At 40.0% G+C, this 21,371-nt stretch overlaps 1 protein-coding gene across 5 annotated transcripts in view; it reads right to left on the bottom strand.

Moving 5' to 3' along the window:
- The window catches only part of KCNAB3 (potassium voltage-gated channel subfamily A regulatory beta subunit 3), a 1,202,467-nt gene that overhangs the window by 617,895 nt on the left and 563,201 nt on the right, over window positions 1-21,371 (bottom strand). For all 5 annotated transcript variants that reach the window (XM_044077289.1, XM_044077288.1, XM_044077291.1 and 2 more), the window contains one exon: window positions 17,877-17,920. In XM_044077289.1, the coding sequence (XP_043933224.1) occupies window positions 17,877-17,920 (44 nt within the window). The remainder of the gene's footprint in view (window positions 1-17,876; window positions 17,921-21,371) is intronic.

The raw sequence follows: 21,371 nt of genomic DNA, 5'->3' as shown, positions 1-21,371 counted from the left end.
GTCCATAAAGGACAAATGTTTAAGGCCTAGGATCCTCTTTGTGAGGTACTTTTGCTCCCTCTCGAGTTGTTGCAGGTGTTTAGTGAGGCACATGCCAAATGGGACATTGTACTCAATGATTGGCCTAATGAGGGAAGAGTAGAGGGACACAATGACCTCTTTCTTCCTGGATGCAAACCCCTTAGTAATGAGATGTGTCACATGGAAGGACTTCCTGATGACAGTGGTAATGTGATGGTCCAAAGAGAAGTTGCTGTCAGCCTGTCTTCTCTGATCTCTTATAATGCCTTCTGTGTTCAGTGGACTACCATTGATGTGGTAATTCATGGGAACTGGGTTTTTCCCAAAGGGGATGATAATACATTTTTTGGCATTGAGCTTAAGGCCATGGTTCTGACACCAGTCGGTCTCAGTGAGGGCTTTCTGTAGGATGTCAACATCACTTGGGGAGTTAATAATAGCTCCCAACTTGCAATCGTCTGAGAACATTATCAGCCAGAGTCCCTTCATGTTGGCCTGGACTTCAGAGAAGTAGATACCAAACAGGAGTGGAGCCAGGACCAAACCCTGTGGGACTCCACTCATGACTGGTCGGCAGTCTGACTTGGAGTCAGCTACTTTCACACTGTGGGTTCTATCTGTGAGTCAGTTTGCAACCCACCTAGTGATACAGGGGTTGATGCCTAACTTAGTGAGTCTTTCTGTGATTCCTGAGTGGAGAATGGTATCAAAGGCCTTGGCCAGATCAAGGTTGGCTGTTTGAAACACCTTGCCTTCATCCACAGCTCTGGTGACTGACTCAAAGAAGTCAACTTTGTTGAGCAGGCATGATCTACCCTTCACAAAACCAAACTGTGTAGGATCCAGAGTTTGGAGGTTCCCTATATCCTTGTTTATTAGGTCCAAGATGATGTGTTACATAGCTTTGCATATCAGACTCATCAGGCTAATGGGGCAATAGTTCCCAGGGTCTGTAGTCACTGCTCCTTTGTGGAGAGGGATGACTGTAGCAGTATGCCATTCGGTAGGGACAAAGCCTGAGGTGAGGCTGTGGTTGAGCAGGGCACACAGGTGAGGTGCCAGTTCACTCTGTAGTTCATGTAGAACACAGCCAGGGATATTGTCAGGTCCCATAGAAGCTGTATTCTTAGCCTTGGACAGTGCTGCTTTAACCTGTGCAGCAGTAATATTGGATGCCTGGCAATCTTCTGGTATTGTGATTGGTCCTTTGGGGAGGGGGTAAAGTTGACACTAAGTCTGTCGACCAGTATATTGACAATAGCTGTTGGCTTGGTATAGGAGGTACCATTGTGCAGTAGCTCAGAGCAAATCTGGGTATTGCTGTGGAGATTTCTTTACATAACTATAGAAGGCCTTGTAATTGTCTTTACTATCTGCTGCAATTCTATTTTCATACCTAGCTTTAGAGGATTTGATGAGAGATCTCAACATTTTGTTGAGGCTGATGAGGGAGTTTTTCTAGTCTTGGGACTTCACCTTATTCCCCATCAGTTTCCTCCTTCTGTTGTAGAGTTTGTTTATGGCAGGGTACCACCAGACTGGCTTCTTTATTTTTGAAGGAGAGCTTCTTGGTTCTATTGGGTATGGCGAGATCCATGCATTTGTGTACGTGTTCGTAGAATACATTGGTATATGATTTGGAGGTCATGCAACTATTATCCATTTGCAAGGGTGCTGTGAAGTTAGCCACCTCTGATTTTAGGAGCCCAAAGTTAGCTTTGGAGAAGTTTTTCATGGTGGTTACCTTTGTGGGGGGGGGGGGGGATTTGGATTTCCAAGCTGATTAGTTTGTGGTCAGATCTAACCAGGAAGGAGTTGACTATTGGTGTAGAGCAACGGTCCCCCATATTAGTAATGACCAGGTCAAGGATGTTGCTACCTCTAGTGGGGGTATGAACGAGCTGGTCCAGGACATTGGAATTAATGAATTCCAGGAAATGTTAGGCAAGTGTATTGTTTCATGAGTAGTTTTCCCAGTTAATGGAGGGGTAGTTGAAGTCGCCCAGTATGACAGTGTTAGGTTTGACCCTAATATTCTCCATGGTGCTTAGGAACATGGAGTGCGAGTCTTGGGACATGGTCGGGGACCCATAGCAGGCTACGACCTGAATCGCTGTCTTTCCCAATGTTAGCAGCACCTGAAGTATCTCTGATGTGTTATGTTGGGCTACCAGTCTGGAAGTGTGTGCATCCTTTATGAATATGGAAAGACCACCGCCTTTGTAGCTACAGTCCAAGTACTGGGACCCAAAGGTGTGGAATGAGTTTAAGCTTGGTAGTGCAGGGGTGCTTTCTGCTGCCTTGAATCAGGTCTCTGTTACAGCACAAATGTTGATGTTCTCCATTTTAAGGAGTGCTTTGAGCCAGTGCATTTTGAGATTTAGACTTCTAGCATTGAGCAGCATGACCCTCAGATTGCATTTGTTTGTAGCTGTTATGGTGGTAAATTGATCTTTGGAACACCGCGTAAAAAAGGCACTATAGGGGTGGCAATAGCCTTGGCCAGTATTTGGGAGCCCAGGGGGTGACATATGCAGGCCATCTCTGGCAAAGCATCGATGTCTGTCAATCATGTCATCCCAGGCAGACAGATACTGGATCCCCTTAGAATGACACCAGAAACGTAGCCAATTGTTGAACTCAATAATTTTCTGCTTATACTGTAGTATCATTCTGGGTGATGATATGATGCTGCTCAGGGCTAGGGTCATACCCACCTGGGCTACATAATCCGAGAGTTCCTCCATGTCTCTTTTCATGTAGTCCAGGGAAATACATCTCAGGTCATTCTCACCCACATGTACAATGCCAGAGTCATATTTGTACCTGTTGTTGAGGGACCTAAGTGCGTGCTTTATGTGGCAGATCCTGGCACCTGGCAGGCAGCTGACTGTTACTTTCTCCTTATTCAACCTAGTGAGTGGGACATCAGTGTGTCTCACTATCAAGTCACCTATGACTAGTGTGTTGGGCATGCTGTTTTGCCTTAGGGGCTTTGGTTGAGTGGCACACTGTTTAAAAGAGATATGTGTCTTATGATTAGTGTTGTGTTGTGGTGGTCAAGTGCGTTTCTGCCTTGGAGGTCTCTGCTGTTTGGGTAGATTTTTATTTAAAGCCTCTGCGAAGTTGGGTGTATGGTTTGTGTTTTTATGTGAAGGCAGTGCTAGTGTGTGTTCCTGGAGGGCTATGTATTCCATGTGATGTGGTACAAGTGTTGACCTTCTCCTCTTGACCAGCTATTCCGGTCTTGGCTGGAAAGTGCATGGCTTCCAATTTGGATATATAAGTGCATCTCACAAGACTGAGTGCTGGGAGGTAAGAGGAGAGGGTTGTCAGTGTACATGAGGCAGTTGCTACAGGTTAATAGGAGAAAGCACAGGGAACTGACCTTTAGACATGCCTGGAGAAGTGGCTATGTAATATACCTAGTATTACTGATGTATGCTGTCCAGTGGTATATACACATTAATCTTACATGGCAGGACTGGTATTAGTGACACAGGTTGTCCTGTGGTACATTCCTGTTCTACTTACAAGGCAGAGCTAGTATTACTGATATATGCTGCCCTCTGGTATATACCCATTGCACTTACAAGACAGGGCTGATATTAGTAACATATGCTGTCCTATGGTATATACCAATTACATTAACAAGGCAGGGCCGCTATTACTGATGTATGCTGTCCTGTGGTATATACCAATTGCACTTACAAGGCAGGGCTCATATTACTGACATAAGCTGCCCTGTGGTATATATCCATTAAAATTACAAGGCAGGGCTGGTATTAGTGAGACAAGTTGTCCTGCTGTAGATACCTGTTGTACTTAAAAGGTAGAGCTAGTATTACTGATGTATGCTGTCCTCTGGTATATACCCATTACACTTGCAAGACAGTGCTGGTATTAGTGACGTAAGCTGTCCTGTGGTATATACCCATTACACGTACAAGACAGGGTCAGTATTAGTAATATATACTATCCTGTGGTATATACCCGTTACACTTACAAGACAATGCTAGTATTAGTGATGTAAGCTGTTCTGCTGTGTATACTAATTACATTTGCAAGGCAGGGCTAGTATCAGTGATGAATACTGTCCTGTGGTATATACTGTGACACTGCCAGCCCAGCTGTCTGTAAGTTTGTAAATAATTCTATGTCATTTGTGAATATTGATATGATTTATACAGAACTGTATGCTATGTACTGAGCTTCAAGAATGTAACTACCACATACCATGCTGGAACATAGAAGATTAACTTACAAAACTTCAAGAAAATAAGTTGAAATTAAGTGCTTTACGATGTGCTATAAAAGTTAGTTTCAATGCAGCAAGGGGACAGGATGTCTAGAGCTAGACGTTTTTTCTATTGTTTTGGAGATAAGTAGTTACTAGGTTTAAAATGTAAAAAGTGTTTTATTGCTTTATGACTTCCTAGCAGCTGCACAGTTCTGAAAGATATGTATTTCTCACACAGAGGTGTTAAATTCTGTTAGGTTTCTGTTTAGCCTGGGAACTGAAGTCAGGTGACAAAGTGTGATGTCATCCAAGCTGACCCAGCAGTAATATTTGATATTAACTTACGAATTCTCTCTGAGAGAGACTGTGCATTTTGCATTTTGTCTTTGACCTAGCAAGAACATCCACTCATCACCACCGTCTCCACTTCTGCCTGCGTGTTGTTCTGTAAGTAAGTTCTTAGGGCATAGTATTGCTCTTAGATATAGAAATGAATACAGTAAAGATTGGTTTAGATGTTTTCTGCATTTATTTGAGACTGTCCTGCAATGTTGTCTTAAAAATATTTCCTGTGATTTTGAACTCTGAAGTAACTGTGGTTTGTTTTCTGAGTATTGTATACTTCTTTTATTATTTATTATTAAATATATTTAAACATATCTTTGTGGCTGATATTTGTGAGACATTTAAGCTCTGAGAGTACTTACATATGTATTTGGTGACACTGTACAGGCCACTCCTAAATAGCCTTGCAAATCTTGGTCAATACTACCATTTGGATAATAGTAATATTACACAGTAGGATTGGACACCCTTTGCTAAGGGCTTTATAGTAGCTGATAAAAAGATGGTTGGTGGTAGTCGGAACTACCTTACAGACTGGGAAAAAGGGGGCATAGCTAGTAAACCTGTGCCATCCTTTTGTGTGTGTGTGTGTGTGTGTGTGTGTGTGTGTGTGTGTGTGTGTGTGTGTGTGTGTGTGAGACAGAGAAAGTCTGTGTGCGTGTGTTTGCATATAAATTAAATCTCAAAGTATGTGTGTCAGCTACTTGGGCAGGGACACAAAGCACTGGTTGGACAAAGAGGGTGCTGGAGGTATTAGCTTGGCCACTCGGCTGAGATTTCAACCCTATAGCTGTGCCAGTGGGGAGTCTTATTGGGGATCTGGAGAAAGAGGGAGTAACCAGCCCCAGACTGACTGTGATCTCTGTGTGTTCTTAAGGGAAATTGCAATTTACTGTGTGGGTACTTGTCATCCTCCCATTGTGTATGTCCCTCACTGTTGCCAGTGGTGAGGATTAAGGCTCCTTGATTACTGGGCCAGTGCAGGGGTGTCACATATACCCAATAAACATACAAGACATGGCTCATACAAGTGATGCAAACTATCCTGTGGTGTATTCTGATTACACTTACAAGGCAGGGCTGGTACTGGTGATGTAAGCTGTCCTGTGGTATATAACTATTACACTTACTAGGCAGAGCTGGAATTAATGACTTAAGCTCTCCTGTAGTATATACCCATTACAATTACAAGGCAGGGCTCTTCTTAGTGACATATGCTGTCCTGTGGTATATACCCATTGCACTTACAAGGCAGCTCTGGTATTAGTGATGTAAGCTGTCCTGTGGTATATACCCATTACATCTACAATGCAGGGCTGGTAATAGTGAAGTATGCTGTCCTGGGTTATATACCTGTTGCACTTACAAGGCGGGCCTGGTATTAGTGATGTAAGTTGTCCTGTGGTATATACTCGTTACACATACAAGGGAGGGCCGGTATTAGTAGCACATTTTTTACTGTGTCATGTACCCATTATACTTACAGGTCAAGGTTGGTATTAGTAACACATGTTGCCCTGGGGTATAGTAATAAGCAGGCACCATGACCATAGCCTACACCTGCTGTGACTGTACCCAGGGATGTGATGTGTAAGAGTCTTTGTTTATGTCTCTGGCAGGTAGGTCAACGCCACTACCTGTTGTGGTCCTGACACAGAGACAGCAGTTGTCAAAGTCTGTGAATGAGAGAGAAGTAGACATGTCTTACCCACATATAATGCCTTCTGGAACTTAAGTTCAGGTTCAATTTATTAAGATATTTATAAATCAGAATGAGTACAATAAATCTGAAATGTATATAAAACTACAATATATAAAGGATAACCACAATAAATACATAAATCATCTATTAAAATAATCAAACAATATAAGAATATGAATAAAATTATCACAGTTTTAAACCAGTCTCATTTCATCATTTAATAGAAGCTAGAACTGTACCCACCTCAAACAGTAGGATCTTAAGTAAAGAATATAAGGCTCTTATAGAAAGGACTGGACAAAGAGTTGAGGAAATTATGAGTAGATGGGAAGTAAGACGTGGGAGGCCCATTGGGCAGGCTTACTGGAAGAAGGTGTGTCTTGCCCACAAATAAGCCTTCAAGTCTAGGCTTCTTCATATCTTTGCACTGATATGCATGCATAGGTATTTTTATATGCCAGAAAAAGTGGTGAAAATGTACACCCAGACTAGTGAAATATGTTGAAGTGATACAAAGGAGTCGGACAGAGTGGAACATTTATTTTGGGAGTGCATAGAACTAAAACAATTCAAGTTAGATCTGCATGGACTAGTCTACAACTTGGGAGATGAAGAGGGGTGGTTTACAAAGTACTTATTATTGATATGGGAGAAGATTTTAAGAAGTCCATATACATTAGGGCAGTAATTTTCCTGCTTATGAGAGGGACCAAACACTGGAGAGGTAAGGAAAATGGTGGAAGAAGTAAAAGATTAAAACAAACAAACAAACAGACACAGACACACACACACAGAGGCAAAGTGGTTTGCTACTGTTCAGAAATGGACCAATTAGGATGGTCTGTAGAGAGAGAGAGAGAGAGACAAAATGGGAAGGTCTACCTAAAAGGCTTTGGATTAACCTTAAGCTGGACTGAACATTAGTCTTACCTAGATTTAAAGGTATTATAAAGTTGCATGGCAAACGAGGACTAAAGAAGAATGGTGAAAATCTTTTTGGCTGTAAGAATCAATAAAATCTAAATTTTGAAATGTTGCTTACATGCAAATAGTTATAATGTAAATGATTGTGGATGGATTGATTGTAAGAAGACTTTTCAGTATATAGATAGCTTGTTATGAATGGGATGGAAATGTTGCATTTCAAGGACGCATTTTGTCATGCATGAAGGTTGCATAATATCTGGCAAATATGTCATGCATTTTAGTTTTAGTGAAATTGCTGATATAGTTTTCTTTGAGAAAACGCTATTTAAAAAAGTATCACAATCTGACCAAATAACAGATTCACTCAACCAAATTACTTTGACTATCAAGCTACCAAAGGGAATCTTACCCATACCAGTGGCCACACTTATCTGTATGCTGGCAATGGGTCAGTGTAGTTTACTTATGTGTTGGGCAGCAGCTGGCATGCTGGCAGTACCCTGTCCCTAGCCTGGCTTTGTCCCCTCCAACTGCTGGCAGCCCTGTACCTTGTCCTTGTGTGTTGTCAATTCTTCCTCATCACCATTTGTTGACCCTTTGTGTGCGTGTGTATGTGCTTGTGTGCGTGTGTGCGTGTGCGTGTGTGTGTATGTGTGTGCGTGTGTGTGTGTGTATGTGTGTGTGTGTGTGTGTGTGTGTGTGTGTGTGTGTGTGTGTGTGTGTGTGTGTGTGTGTGTGTGTGCGTGTGTGCGTGTGTGTGTGTATGTGTGCGTGTGCGTGTGTGTGTGTGTAGGTGTGTGTGTTTATGTATCTCTGTGTCCATCCCATATTTTCTAGTGCACATCTAACACTGTCCATTCTGTTAGGTATCTGTTTAGTCCTACATACACACACACACACACACACACACACACACTATATACTTTCTTTTCTACCCATGTTCCTCTCCCCCTTCATCCTCATTACTCATCTCTATATAAACAAAGGGATCTACAGCCCAACAAAAAAGTTGTCCTATGCCCTCCATCCCAGATTTCCCTATACCTTGCTGTTCCACGTGGCCTTATGCTTGCAGTCATCCTCTTCTTTTTCTCATTATATATTTCCCATTCTACTTTTTGCATCACAAGGGTTTATAAATATATGATCCGATAACAGACTGTAGGTGCTATTATGGTGCAAATCTGTATTTGTGGAGTTTATTTTGTGTTGTTCTGCTATGAAACAGGTTCCCAAGTGACCTAGCAATTCAGTGTATATATATATATATATATATATATATATATATATATACATATATATATATATATATATACATATATATATATATATATGTAGGTATATATATATATATATATATATACATATATATATATATATATATATATATATATATATATATATATATATATATATATATATATATATATATATATATATATATATATATATATATATATATACATATATATAAATAAATATACATATATATATATATATATATATATATATATATATATATATATACACACTGAATTCTAGGCTGTCTCACTCACTGCAGGATATACACTAGCAGTCATAAATTGACAGATTTTGATCACTAGGGCCAGGCAGGGGATGTGTGACACCTACACTTACTAATGTGACATATACACTCCTGTTACTCTCTTCTACTGAATAACTACATCACTGCATGTATTGATGTGATGGCATACCAGACAACCTATGTAGAATATTTTATAGGAATAAGAAGTGTACTAATTGGCTCTCTGACAGAGTAGCTGATGTTTGGAACAGACTACCAAATTACATTAAAGCAAGCACTAGTTTAGCTATTTTTAAGAAAAGCCTGGACGCTTATTAAGAGAACACCTGTTTTGGTATACTGGCAGGCTAAAAGGGCATTAATGTCCATGCTTGAAATATTTCTGTGTATGTATGTATGGTACACTTCTTTGTGATTTGCATCTCAGAAAAATAACCACTCTGGGGTACACCATGTCCCCATTTGTATTTATATTGTTCACTACAGCAGATTGTCACAGAGCTGCACAGCACTAGGGTTGCCACCTTTTCATATGGCCAAAGTGGGACATTTTCGGTACAAACATCAGATTTTACAAGCCGAGACATACCCACGGTCAGTACAAAGGATAGGACTTAACTTTTTTGCCGAATAAAAGCTTATTCTTTTAGCATTTTCGTTGCTTATTCTGTTTCATATAATATTTAGGTATTTTAGATACAGAATAATTGTTTTATGCAACTATTACCTAAAATATAGGAAATTATTTTGTCCTAAAATCTCAGGACATTTGCCATTTTTTAAATTTTTTGTCAGGACGGGACTGTCCCTCGCAAAGTGGGACAGGTGGTAAACCTACACAGCACTTCCCCATGAATCCCCAAATTTTGACAGTACACATAAGAAATCATGAAGTGCTAGGAATGCAATGACCATAAAATAAATGTTGACCACAAAACAAAGCACACAGTACTACAAATGCAATGACCATGCAATAAACATTGACCACAGAGAAAAGCACAAAGTGCTTGGAATGTAGTAATCCCAGACAAAACTCACTACACAGAACAAAGCCTGTTTTTTGGAATGTAGTGACCCTAGAAAAAACTTAACACAATACAAAGAACACAGGGCAGCTAGTCTGCAGTGACGAGCACTGTCCACAAAGTTGCAAACTGGATACTCCTGACGGTGATTAATAATCTCACTCCAACTGTCTAATGAATAAAAATGGGTCAGTTGCCATGGATATGAACTTTCCTATTGTCTCTGTTACTGGCTTGGTGGATATGGGCATCCTGAAGCAATGTAGAAATTGCCTCATGTTTACTGACAACTAGTCAATGCTCAAACAAAACTGATATGGTATGTGGGAGATGTATTTACACAATGTCACTGGAGATAAAGCTCTCACATAAAAGTACTCCTAATGTCAATAAGGTTGTCAGTAGTACACGCTGCACCCATCACACACAATTCAAAGCAGATGTATAGACCCACATATGCTGAGGCACTTACATGTAACCTTCCTAAACCACAAAGACCTCCTAGACGAAGTACACATAACAAATACCCTCAGTAGCCCCAAATACACTCTTTCAAAACAACACCCACATCAACTCATAGAGCTACATCTCATGGAGCCTCTACCTCTATAAGGTAAGTCACCACACAATCCAACATTCTAGTTACTGGAGACTCTACTGTGAGACGCACTGATGTCCCTATCACCAGGCTGAGTAAGGAGAAAATTATGGTCAGATGCTTAACAAGATCTAGGATCCAGCACATTACACATGCACTCACATTGGACCACAATTACCAATATGACTCAGTCATAGTCCATGTGGGAGTAAATGACCTGAGACGTACCTCCTTAGACTATATGAAGAGAGACATCATGGAGCTCTCGGAATGTGCGTCTCAGGCTGGTATGAGCCTAGCACTGAGCAACATTTTACCTTCTCCAAGGATGATGCCACAATACGAACAAAAGGTGATTGACTTTAATAACTGGCTTAGTTTCTGGTGTCATTCTAAAGGGGTGCAATATTTGTCAGCATGGAAGGAGATGGTCAACAAACCATACTGCTTTGCCAGGGAAAGTCTGCACCTCTCTTCTCTAGGCTTTTGAATATTAGCTAAAACATTGTCTTCCCCATACTGCCTTTTTTAGGCAATGGCAAACTGAAAGCACCTCCAACATAGCAAATCAAAACCAAGAAAATCTAATGGTATTACTGCTCAATGCTAGAAGTCTAAACAAAAAACTCCACTCCCTAGAAGCTCTCTTTACCCTAGAGAATGCTGATGTCTGTGCAGTCACTGAGACATAGTTTAAAGCCATGAACAGCTCACCAGCAGTGCAAGGTTATAATGCCTAGTACACATTTAGGCCAGCTACTTCACAGGCAGGGACTAAAGGTGGAGCTGTCTCTATTTACAAAAAAAATAAATATTCTTCAAGGCTGGTCAAACAGGACAATGCACTTCCGTTGCTCCATGTTCAAACCACCATAGGCAAAATCCAATACCACTTCCTTGCAACCTATAGGTCCCCCTCTATGATCCAGGAAACTCATACCATATATTTAAAATTATTAGAAACACTAACTATCCAATTCAATACCATATTCATGGGTGACTTTAATTTCCCCACTATTAACTGAGAGTCCTATACAACACCAAATGCACAGGCACAGAGATTCCTGGATTTTGTAAACACAAACTCCCTGGACCAGATAGGCAATACACCAACCAGGGGTGCAACTATACTGGATCTTGTCATCACTAATATGGGAGACCGCTGCACACCCCCTACTGTAATGCCTTCGCTGGTAAGGTCAGACCACAAAATGGTCTCCTCTGAAGTAAAAATAAAACCTGGACTCCCCAGCTAAACCTGGAATATTCAGGAACTATTCTAAGGCTAACCTCCTGCTATTAAGTGAGAGCCTGGCAAAATTTCAAACCCCCATAAACCCTGTGAACACTTCCGCTTATGCATAGAGGCAGCTGTATCCACCAGGAAGAAGTATAGAACTAACTCAAAAAACAAGCCACCATGGTGGAATCACAAATTCAATCGGCTATATAACAGGAGAAAGAAAATCATGGCAAATTTTAGGAGGTGCAGCACCCAGCAGGATACAATCACTCTTATTAAACTAAACAAACAACTCATAAAACAAATAAAGTCTACCAAAGCCAAATTTGAGGTAAGTTTGGCCTCCCAGGCCAAGAACAACCACAAAGCATTCTTTAGCAATGTCTACAACCTCAAAGGCAATACACAATTGTGTGCAGAGCTCATTGTAAATGGAGCCACCTATATTGAGCCAGAAGATATAGCAAACCTCCTGGCTTTACTCCTCTTTCTCCCTCAACCGTCTCTCAGGAAATATCATCAAATATAACTCCACCTACTATCACTACAGAACTGGTCCTTAATGCTCCCTCTAAGACTGCATCAGTGGTCCTAGACAGTATCCCAGGATGCCTTCTAAATAGCATGAAACATGACCTATCAGGGCTTCTGGAATTACTTTTTAACTATAGCCTCCAAACAGGCTTCATGCCTCATGAATGGAGAAATGCAGCAGTCATCCCTCTGCACAAAGGTGGGCCATCCACAGACCCTGGAAACTACAGACCCATAAGTCTCACTAGTCTTATATGTAAAGCCATGGAAAGAATTATCATGGAGATGATCAACAGAGATATTATAAATCTCCAGACACTGGACCCAACCTAGTTTGGTTTCGTCAAGGGCAGATCATGTCTACTAAAGCTGGTACACTTCTTTGAGAAGGTCACCAAAGCAATGGATGAGAGCAAAATGGTTCACACTGCCTACGTTAACCTGGCCAAGGCATTTGACACAATACCCCACTCAGCCATTGTTGACAAACTCAAAAGGTTAGGTACAAACCTGTATGTCACTCACTGGATAGCCAACTGTCTCACAGACAGGACCCAGGAAGTTAGAATTGGGGAATCCACCTCTACAAAGAGGCCAGTCACAAGTGGAGTCCCTCAGGGATCAGTCCTTGGACCACTCCTTTTTGGCATTTACTTCTCAGAAGTCAAGGCCAATGTCAGTGATCTATGGCTGACTAAATTTGCAGATTATTGCAAATTAAAAGCTGTTGTTGAATCTCACACTGAGACCAATGTTCTCCAGGAAGTGCTGACACAGACAAACAACCGGTGTCAGAGCCATGGACTAAAATTAAATGCCAAGAAATGCATAATAGTATCCTTAGGGAAGTCATCCATCCCTGGTAACTATCATATTGACAATACACCCCTTATAGTTGACCCAGTAGTCAGGGATTTAAGGACACACACAGATAGTAATCTAGCCTTTGATCATCACGTGTCTACAGTGGTGAGGAAATCATTCTATGTTATGCAACTTCTAAACAAATATATGGCATCCAAGTCCAAGGAAGTCATTGTTCCACTGTATTCAGCATTCATCAGACCTGTCATTGAGTACAATACCCCCTTTGGTACGTACCTAACCAGGCATATCTAACAACTGGAACGTTCACAGAGGTTCCTCACTAAAAGAATGCAGGGCGTAACTAATATGTCCTATGCAGACTGCCTCAAGGCCCTATCCCTGTATTCTATCTCCTACAGGCTTTTGAGGGGAGATCTATGCCTGGCATACAGGGCATTCTCAAACTCCACTCTAATGAACCTTCTACATATCCACAAAACAAACAGCACTAGAATTACCCATTCTAAAGACTTAAACCTTGCCTGTGATATAAATAGGACCTGCTGGAGAGATAGGCATGTATCCAGAGACTACCCCGTCTATGGAACAGGCTCCCTATCCATGTGAAGCAGAGTTCCTCCCTAATGCAATTCAAGTGCTTCTTGGACAACTGGATGCCAACTGTCAGTTGCACCTGGAATAGTTCCAGTGCATCATGATGGCAAACCAGTCTGGAGGTGTGCCTGTCTTTAATGAAGATAGAGACTAAGTCTTCCTGACCTCATTTTGGGGTTGGAATGTGTGGAATGAGGAATAGCCTGGTAAGGCAGGGGTGCTCTCTGCAGCCCTGAACCAAGTTTCTGTGACTGCAGAGACATCGGCATCCTCCAGTGCAAGGAGAGTATTGATATAATGAATTGACATTCATTATGCCAGTGCTCAATGATTTGCCAGAAAACTATAAATTTTATGAGGAACAGACCAAAAATAACAGGCACAAATCTGAATATTCTGTGAAAATTTAGACAGTTGAGAGGTATGCCTAGTAGCCATAACAGAATCCCTTTTAATCCATACTCCTAAATACTTAATTTTATCATGTCCCTGTAAATATTGCTGAACCAATTAATGTGTGGGTAGTGGGTACACAGTTTACAGGTACAGCCTTTGTTTAATCTTCGTTAATTTTATATCCCAAAAAGACATGAAACTGTTTCACAATGTTCCAAAACATGGAGATGTCCTTTTCCAGTTTTATCATGTACAAAATAATATTGTCTGCAAATGAAGCCAACTTTTCTTGATTACCATACTTATTATATCCTTGAATTTCTGAGTTCTTTATTGTCTTTGACAGTGGTTCTACTTTCACTGCATTTTGCCTCCAATCCCTCATATATCCTCCTAATTAACCTTATTATTGTATCAAGGAATGCTAATTTTTTCCATTGCCCTATCCATAAATTAGCAGTTTGCTCTGTCAAATGCTTTTTCTGCAAGACCGACTGACAATAGTGATATATCCTTATATTCTGCTTCCCTCTGGATCATCAAAGTCCTAATAATGTTATCATATGTATTTATTTTTACTTATTTATTTTACATTTGTTATCCGAGATAATCCAACTGGACTAGGTTCATTTTCAGTGGAGGCCCGGGGAGAAAAGCTCCACAATTGCACACAACAATAACAATACAGACAAAAACAAACAGATGTTCAAAAGTAGCGACATGCATATTAAATATGCTGAGATTAACTGTCATTAAAGTAAACTCTCCATAATTAGATACAGCAATGCCGAATACAGACAATGTTTAAAAAACAGAGAGATGCTCAATAACAATGCTGAGATTACCTGTCTTAATAGACCACAAGTTTATAGATCTAAGACATATATTCTGCATTAGGTTAAAAATAGGTAGGATAGGAGGGAGACAGTATGGAATAAGTAGTAAAGAGCTTGTTATGTCATACATGGGCAGATCCAAATTTTCCTGAGATGTGATTTAAGTGATTTTTTTGAATTGTGTGATAGCTATGGTAGAAGTTATGGCAGTGGGAGGTTATTCTAGGTTTTAGCTATGGTATAAGAGTACAGAGTTTTTTCCCGCAGTATTGTTGGCAGTAGTGATACAGAGGAGAGATCTATTAGAAGAGTGAAGGGGAGGGGATGACTAGTAGAGTAGTGGGACAGCAGTTGTTTTAGTGCTGGAGTTTTGTCAGGATAGTTCAGTATGTTAAAGGTACAGGTTAGCTGTTGGTAGAAGAGTAATTGAGGAAATTCAAGCCATTGAATAACTCTTAGTACCTGGCAGTGATGGGTTCTGAAGGAAGAGTTGCTAGCAAATTTGGCAATTTTGTTATAACATGACTCAATTTTGTCAAGAACAGTTTTTCTAATATGGGGTTAAGATTGGCACTGAATACATAAGTGTGGACAGAAGGTGAGTCTGGGCTAAAGTGATTCTTGCTTTATCTGTGAGAAAATTCTTGTGTCTATAGAGAGTACTCAATTTTGTCTCCCTTCTATAAAATCACAGAATCTACTGTATATCTAGCAGCTTTGGCAGCACCTTTGCCATTCTTTTAGGTATTATAGACATTAACACTTTATAATCATAGTTTAAAATTGAAATGGGCCTATATGAAGCTGGGTCTGATGGGTCGTTGTTGTCTTTAGGTATTACAGCTCCACAGCTTTCTTCCAGGATGTTGGTGTTTCCTCTCTGCTATCACTTTCTTCCCTCCTAGCTTCCAGACTTTGTCAGGAATACCATCTATTCCTGGAGACATTCCTGCAGCTTGATTGTAAATAACCATTTTTTCTCATATCTTTCTAGCTTAACTGTTAATTGTTGAGGTTCGTCTACATCTAACCTTGGCATACTTGTCTTCCATAAATATTTCAGTCTTCCATAAATATTTCAATTTGTGCTCTTTCTTGATTTCCACATTCCACTGCTTTATAGAAACTTTCAAAAAATTTCCGAAATATCTCTAATATCTTTACAAGATCTCTGGTTATTTTTCTTGTTAAAGGTTCCCCAAGTTTGGAAACAACCCTTTCTACTTTCTGTCACTTAAGTCATTGTGCTAAAAGTTTTTGTGCTCTGGAGTTATTATCAAAAAACAGTTAATTAGTAGCAAAGTTTCTAAAGCCATGCATACATTTTCTCTTCAGCACTCTGCAGTTGTTGTTCTTGTTCTGTGAGATTCCTCTTATTCTGAAGTACTTTAACCTGTGTTAGCCTCTCAAAATAATTCCTGTTACTTCCTAACCATATCTCTTTTTTCTTTAAATTTTACACTAGTTTTAAACTCTGCTTTCATTTTATCCCACTCACTAGCTATGTCTGAAGAAATGTTTATCTTCATCGCTCAAATAATTTCCACTGTCCATTCCTTAAATTCCTCTCTTTTTAACAGGTAGGTGGGGAAGTGCCAGTGTCTCATTTTTACTTCATAATCATGCATTTATATCTTAGTTGTTACTGGTGCATGATCTGAAATTGTTATTGGATGTGTGTCAGGGCTTCCAATAAAATGCACATGTTCCTGTGAAATATAATTCCCACCTACTCTACCCCAGTTATTGTACCTTGAGGAATAGTACATACATTCTCTCTGAGTTGCTACTACTGAATTCATGTCCACCATGTCAAATATTTTCATATATTTCTTCAGAAATATATCCTCTTGTTATGTTTTCCCTTCTAGGTCCCCCACAAACATCCTCACTGTTGCAAATCAAGTTCTAGTCCCCACCATTAAGTAATATTCCCTGCTGTAAGCTGATTATTTCTCCCAAAAATTTTTTAAGCTCCATGATAGCAGTTTTAGGTGGAATATAAATACATGCCAGGATAATCCTCCTCCCTTGCCAGTAGCTCATTTTCTACCACAAATTTGCCATTATTATATTTGTTCCTCTATTACCACTGTTGGAGCTCCATTAGCAATTAGTATAAGTGTGCATCATTTTCTTTGTCCCTGATATTCTGCTGAATATTCATCCTGAAATCCTATCTTTACCAATTCTCATGCTCACTTCTTTCCAGATATATATCCTGTAGCATTGCCATTTTCACTCTGCATCTCTTAGTATAATTCAATACTCTTACATTCTTGTCTATACCTGCGAGGCCATTCACATTCCAAAATGATATAGATAGTGTATCCATTATGATAAGAAGTTATTATTCCCACCTATTATATATGACAGCTTTTTTTTTTTTTAATGTCATTTTCCAGCTTTTGTGTTACATGCACCAACTAATGTTTGGCAGGTTGATTTTTATACAGTTGTTTCTTGCCATTTGCCTTTGAACCTACGTCACATTTTATAAGACTTTTTTGTTTTACTGAAAACCCTCAAAAACACACCACAGAAGACCCCCATAACATATTAACTTAAAACAAACACATAGAACTTTGTACATATTCAAATACTGAGGTTTAACCTTTCTGATTGGAACAATTCTCCCAAATTTACAGTGTACCCACAGGCATTACTTAATGAAAAATTAAGGTTATCCATGCATGTTACTGCCTGAGCTCCTTTTTATACTGTCTGTACTTGTCTTATCTTTTTTCCCCTCCCAGATTTGAAAAAAAAATGCAATGACTATTGACAGAAAAGTAAACTGTAAACATTATCATTCAGGGCAGGAATAATCGGCATGGAATGAAATTACTAAATGTTCACTTCTCTACAGAATAAAATATAATGACTTAATGCATATGGAGATAGACATGCTATGCTGTCAAGAAAGGCGATTGAACATCCATGTCAGTGCATCCTTACTTCAGAGATTTCCATGCAAAAGTTTTACACTTCATGTTATGGTATTTAGAATTTTATAGATAACACATATGAATCATGGGTACCTTCTATAATGTGCTTTCTGGAGAGGCCTCTCTCAGTTTCAGCTCTAAAAAAAAAAGAAGTAATAAGAAAATTAACAAAATATGTCGCTGTACTCTCTCAATATTTCAGGAATAGCAGTGCTGGAATAGGGAAAGGTATAACAACATAAAAACACTGTAAGGATGGTAGTAGTGATTGTGTATGTGGGTATGGCTTCCAAAAACACAGCAGACCCATGGATTATCTTAATGACTGTTTCTTATCTAAGGAGCACAGTATGTATGCACATGTCAGTGGTCAATTCCTCTCTCATTGTATACTTTTCCTTTTCTTGCTCACTGACTCTCTTTGCCACCTCTCATTATTTCATCTTCTTTGTCCATCATGGCCTTTCCATTCCCTTTTCATAGGTTCATAGGTAAATACTAGACTTTCTGCTACGTATTACAAGCCTAGCCGATAACCAAAGTTCAGAATCAAACCTTGTATCTATGAAGTTAAGACCCTAACCATTATGTCAGCCCTCCCCCAAGTGTGGCCTGTTTGTGGTTTCTCTTATCTTTATCTCTTTCCCTGTCTTATTTATTTTGCTCTTTGCTTTCTTTCTTGATTTTTGTTTCTTAATTATTTATTCATTTAGCATTAGTTTCTCCTTCTTTATAGCTTACATACACATATGATCCAAATCTGTAACAAAATAAACAAGTCTCAGTTTATGGTAGGTGTTACTTTGAGATGCATGCATGGAACAATTAAACCATGTGGCTTACGTCTACTGTTATATTCTCCATATCCATCACATAGATTAACAAACACTACATCCTTATTACTGAATACATTAACTATGATACAGTGGTAACTGATCTGACAAACATGGTTTGCCATGTCTTAACGTTTGGAACAGTTCTAGTAAGATTGTTTCCAATTTTCAGTGTGAGATCTCTAGCATAGAAATGCTACTTATTTTCTTATTGTAGCAAATTCTGTTTCAGCTTATGTGCCTTAGGGCTGACATACTTAGACAAGTTGTGTAGTATTGTAGCACACAGCAATGTGAGAATATGGCCATGTGTGGACTGTATATGGCCACGTGTGGACTGTTAGTGGCTGTCTATTTCATGATCCCACTTTGCACTACAGTGGAATGAGTACAAATGTGCTGCAGAAGATGTGCAGAATAACCACATAATGACTTGCGTATAAAACTAGGTATGGAAATGTAATAATTTGCAAATGCATGTCAGCTGAACATAATCACAATCCATGGTGTTATGTGAGGAAAACTACATAGCATTATGCATGTCACTACAAAAAGGTAAAACACACCAAAATATCAAAGTTGTAGATGGCAACATTTCTAGTGGCAGTAGCATTGCTCATGGAGTAGCATACATTGTCAATTAGCACCATGGCTTCCCTTCTGATATGCACAAGCTGCCATCCAGTTCCAAAGGAAACATTACTGTCAGCAGGTGACATACTACAGCTTTACTGATCAGTAGATTATTGATAATTTCACACTAGATCGGCCTACCGTATGGACCTTGGTCACCATGTGACTACTGCATAGAGGGTCCATAGGAATGTGTGACCTTCCCCTGTCTGTGGAGACCAAGGTATGAATAGCTACCTAATTTTAGCAACAGGGATTTTTCTGAAACCATCAGGGGACATACTGGGCATTTACAGACCTCCAGCACTGTAATGTGCACAAGTTTTTTTGACAGAAGTCTTCTACATGTCGAGGAACATACATGGTTTCCTAGTTCAATCACCATGTGTGTCTTCTATGACATTGCCCTCCCCAAAGTACAGGGTTTTATGTACTTTACACAATAAAAGCCACAACTATCCCATAGTCATTAGTATTTGTGAAAGGAAGGCTTACCTGTGAACTGCCAGGTAGCATGTGATGCCCATGGGATAATAAACAGTGTGTTTACACAGCATCCAAACAGTTCATATGTTTCTTATTTAGGACACACACATGTATCAGCTGTTTCACTACTTCTGGCATGATGACATTTCAGAGGGCCATCTAGTTGATAAATTCACATACACTGTGGTGAATGTCAATGCATAAAGCTATGTTGATAGTGTGTCCAGATGTATTAACTCTCCTAACATGCTGATAATCTGTTACAGGTGATGCTAGATACCCACTGCATGGTCACTGTATATCAAGGCCCATCTAATGCTGCATACATCAAGTCTATTCTGTCACACAGAACAGTCATGATGCATGCACTGTTAGATGGTCCATAATGACTACAAAGTAACATGCAGTCTCACATAGAACAAACATGAAGCATGCAATGGTAGAGGGACCGTGATGGGCAGAGGACCACGGTGCAATGTGACATGTAATAAACATGATGTATATAATGATAGAAGTGCCCTGATGAGCACACATGACAGAGCAGTGTCACACATAACAAACATGTATGGGCAGTGGTAGATGAGCCCTGATAGGCACTCAGTAACAGTGCAGTGTTCTACACAACAGACAAGATATATGAAATGTTAGATGAGCCATAATGAGAATGGAGTTACAGTGCAGTGTCACGCAATAGAAATATATATATAATGCAAGCATTGTTAGCATGAGGCTAGGCTATTTAATGAATGTTTGGGCTACAGCTCTTATGAGACATTCCCAGATATGTCACACAGGAGGGAGAGTGCAGAGGATTGCAGTTGTCATCATGTGCACAGGTGGCTAGGAACACAATGACACATATCTATCTATACTCACTGGGTAGCAGGAGCACATTATAGGAGTTAGAAGTGGGATCTCAAGGTGATGGGTAGTATGTGTCAGGAATGATATCTTCCTGAGATGAGGCTGAGGTGCAGCTATGTGACTGAGACCTCGGCCCACTAGGACTGGGTGGTCTCTGTTGGCAGGGATAGAGTGCAACTATGTAACCATGATGTAAATGGAGTTTGCTTGTGAGGTGTCCTGCACATGAAGGCTGTGTGGTTTTGCCACTCATAATATGGGGTGATGGAGTCTTCATGATGTCCCCCAAAAGTCACCCTGGGTCAGTACCCTACCCAGATGGCTGACATAGTGATAGTGGTACTGGTAGTATAAGTGGAATCCTCATGGAGTTACTGGCAGGGATGGGTGACATTCTCCTGAATGCCAAATAACAAAGTTCCACTCCATGCTGGAATGTGCTGTGGCAGATTGTGTCTGAATGACGTTTTAGCACATTTGATGATTGATCACAAGTACTGCCCATATGTCGGGGGACAAATGTGGCATGTGATACATTTGCAAGGCTGCACACTGCTAGTTATACTCAAATCAGATGTAGTGCACACATCTGCTATTTTAGCCACAAGGGGAGCATCACTTGTGCTTGAAACCACGGGCACACCCCTTCCACTGCAGCAATAAGCACACACACTGTGCAGCTAGAGGTCTGTCTGTCTGTGGGTAGGGCTAATACCTTCACCCTGTCCTGTGTGTGGATGTCCAGCCTGGAGGGAGACAGACACAGACAGTG

This window comes from Protopterus annectens, chromosome 7.part0 (genome assembly GCF_019279795.1).
Source record: "Protopterus annectens isolate FY-2018-M chromosome 7.part0, PAN1.0, whole genome shotgun sequence".
Taxonomy (NCBI): Eukaryota; Metazoa; Chordata; order Ceratodontiformes; family Protopteridae; genus Protopterus; species Protopterus annectens.
This window is presented reverse-complemented; position numbering and strand designations above follow the sequence as displayed.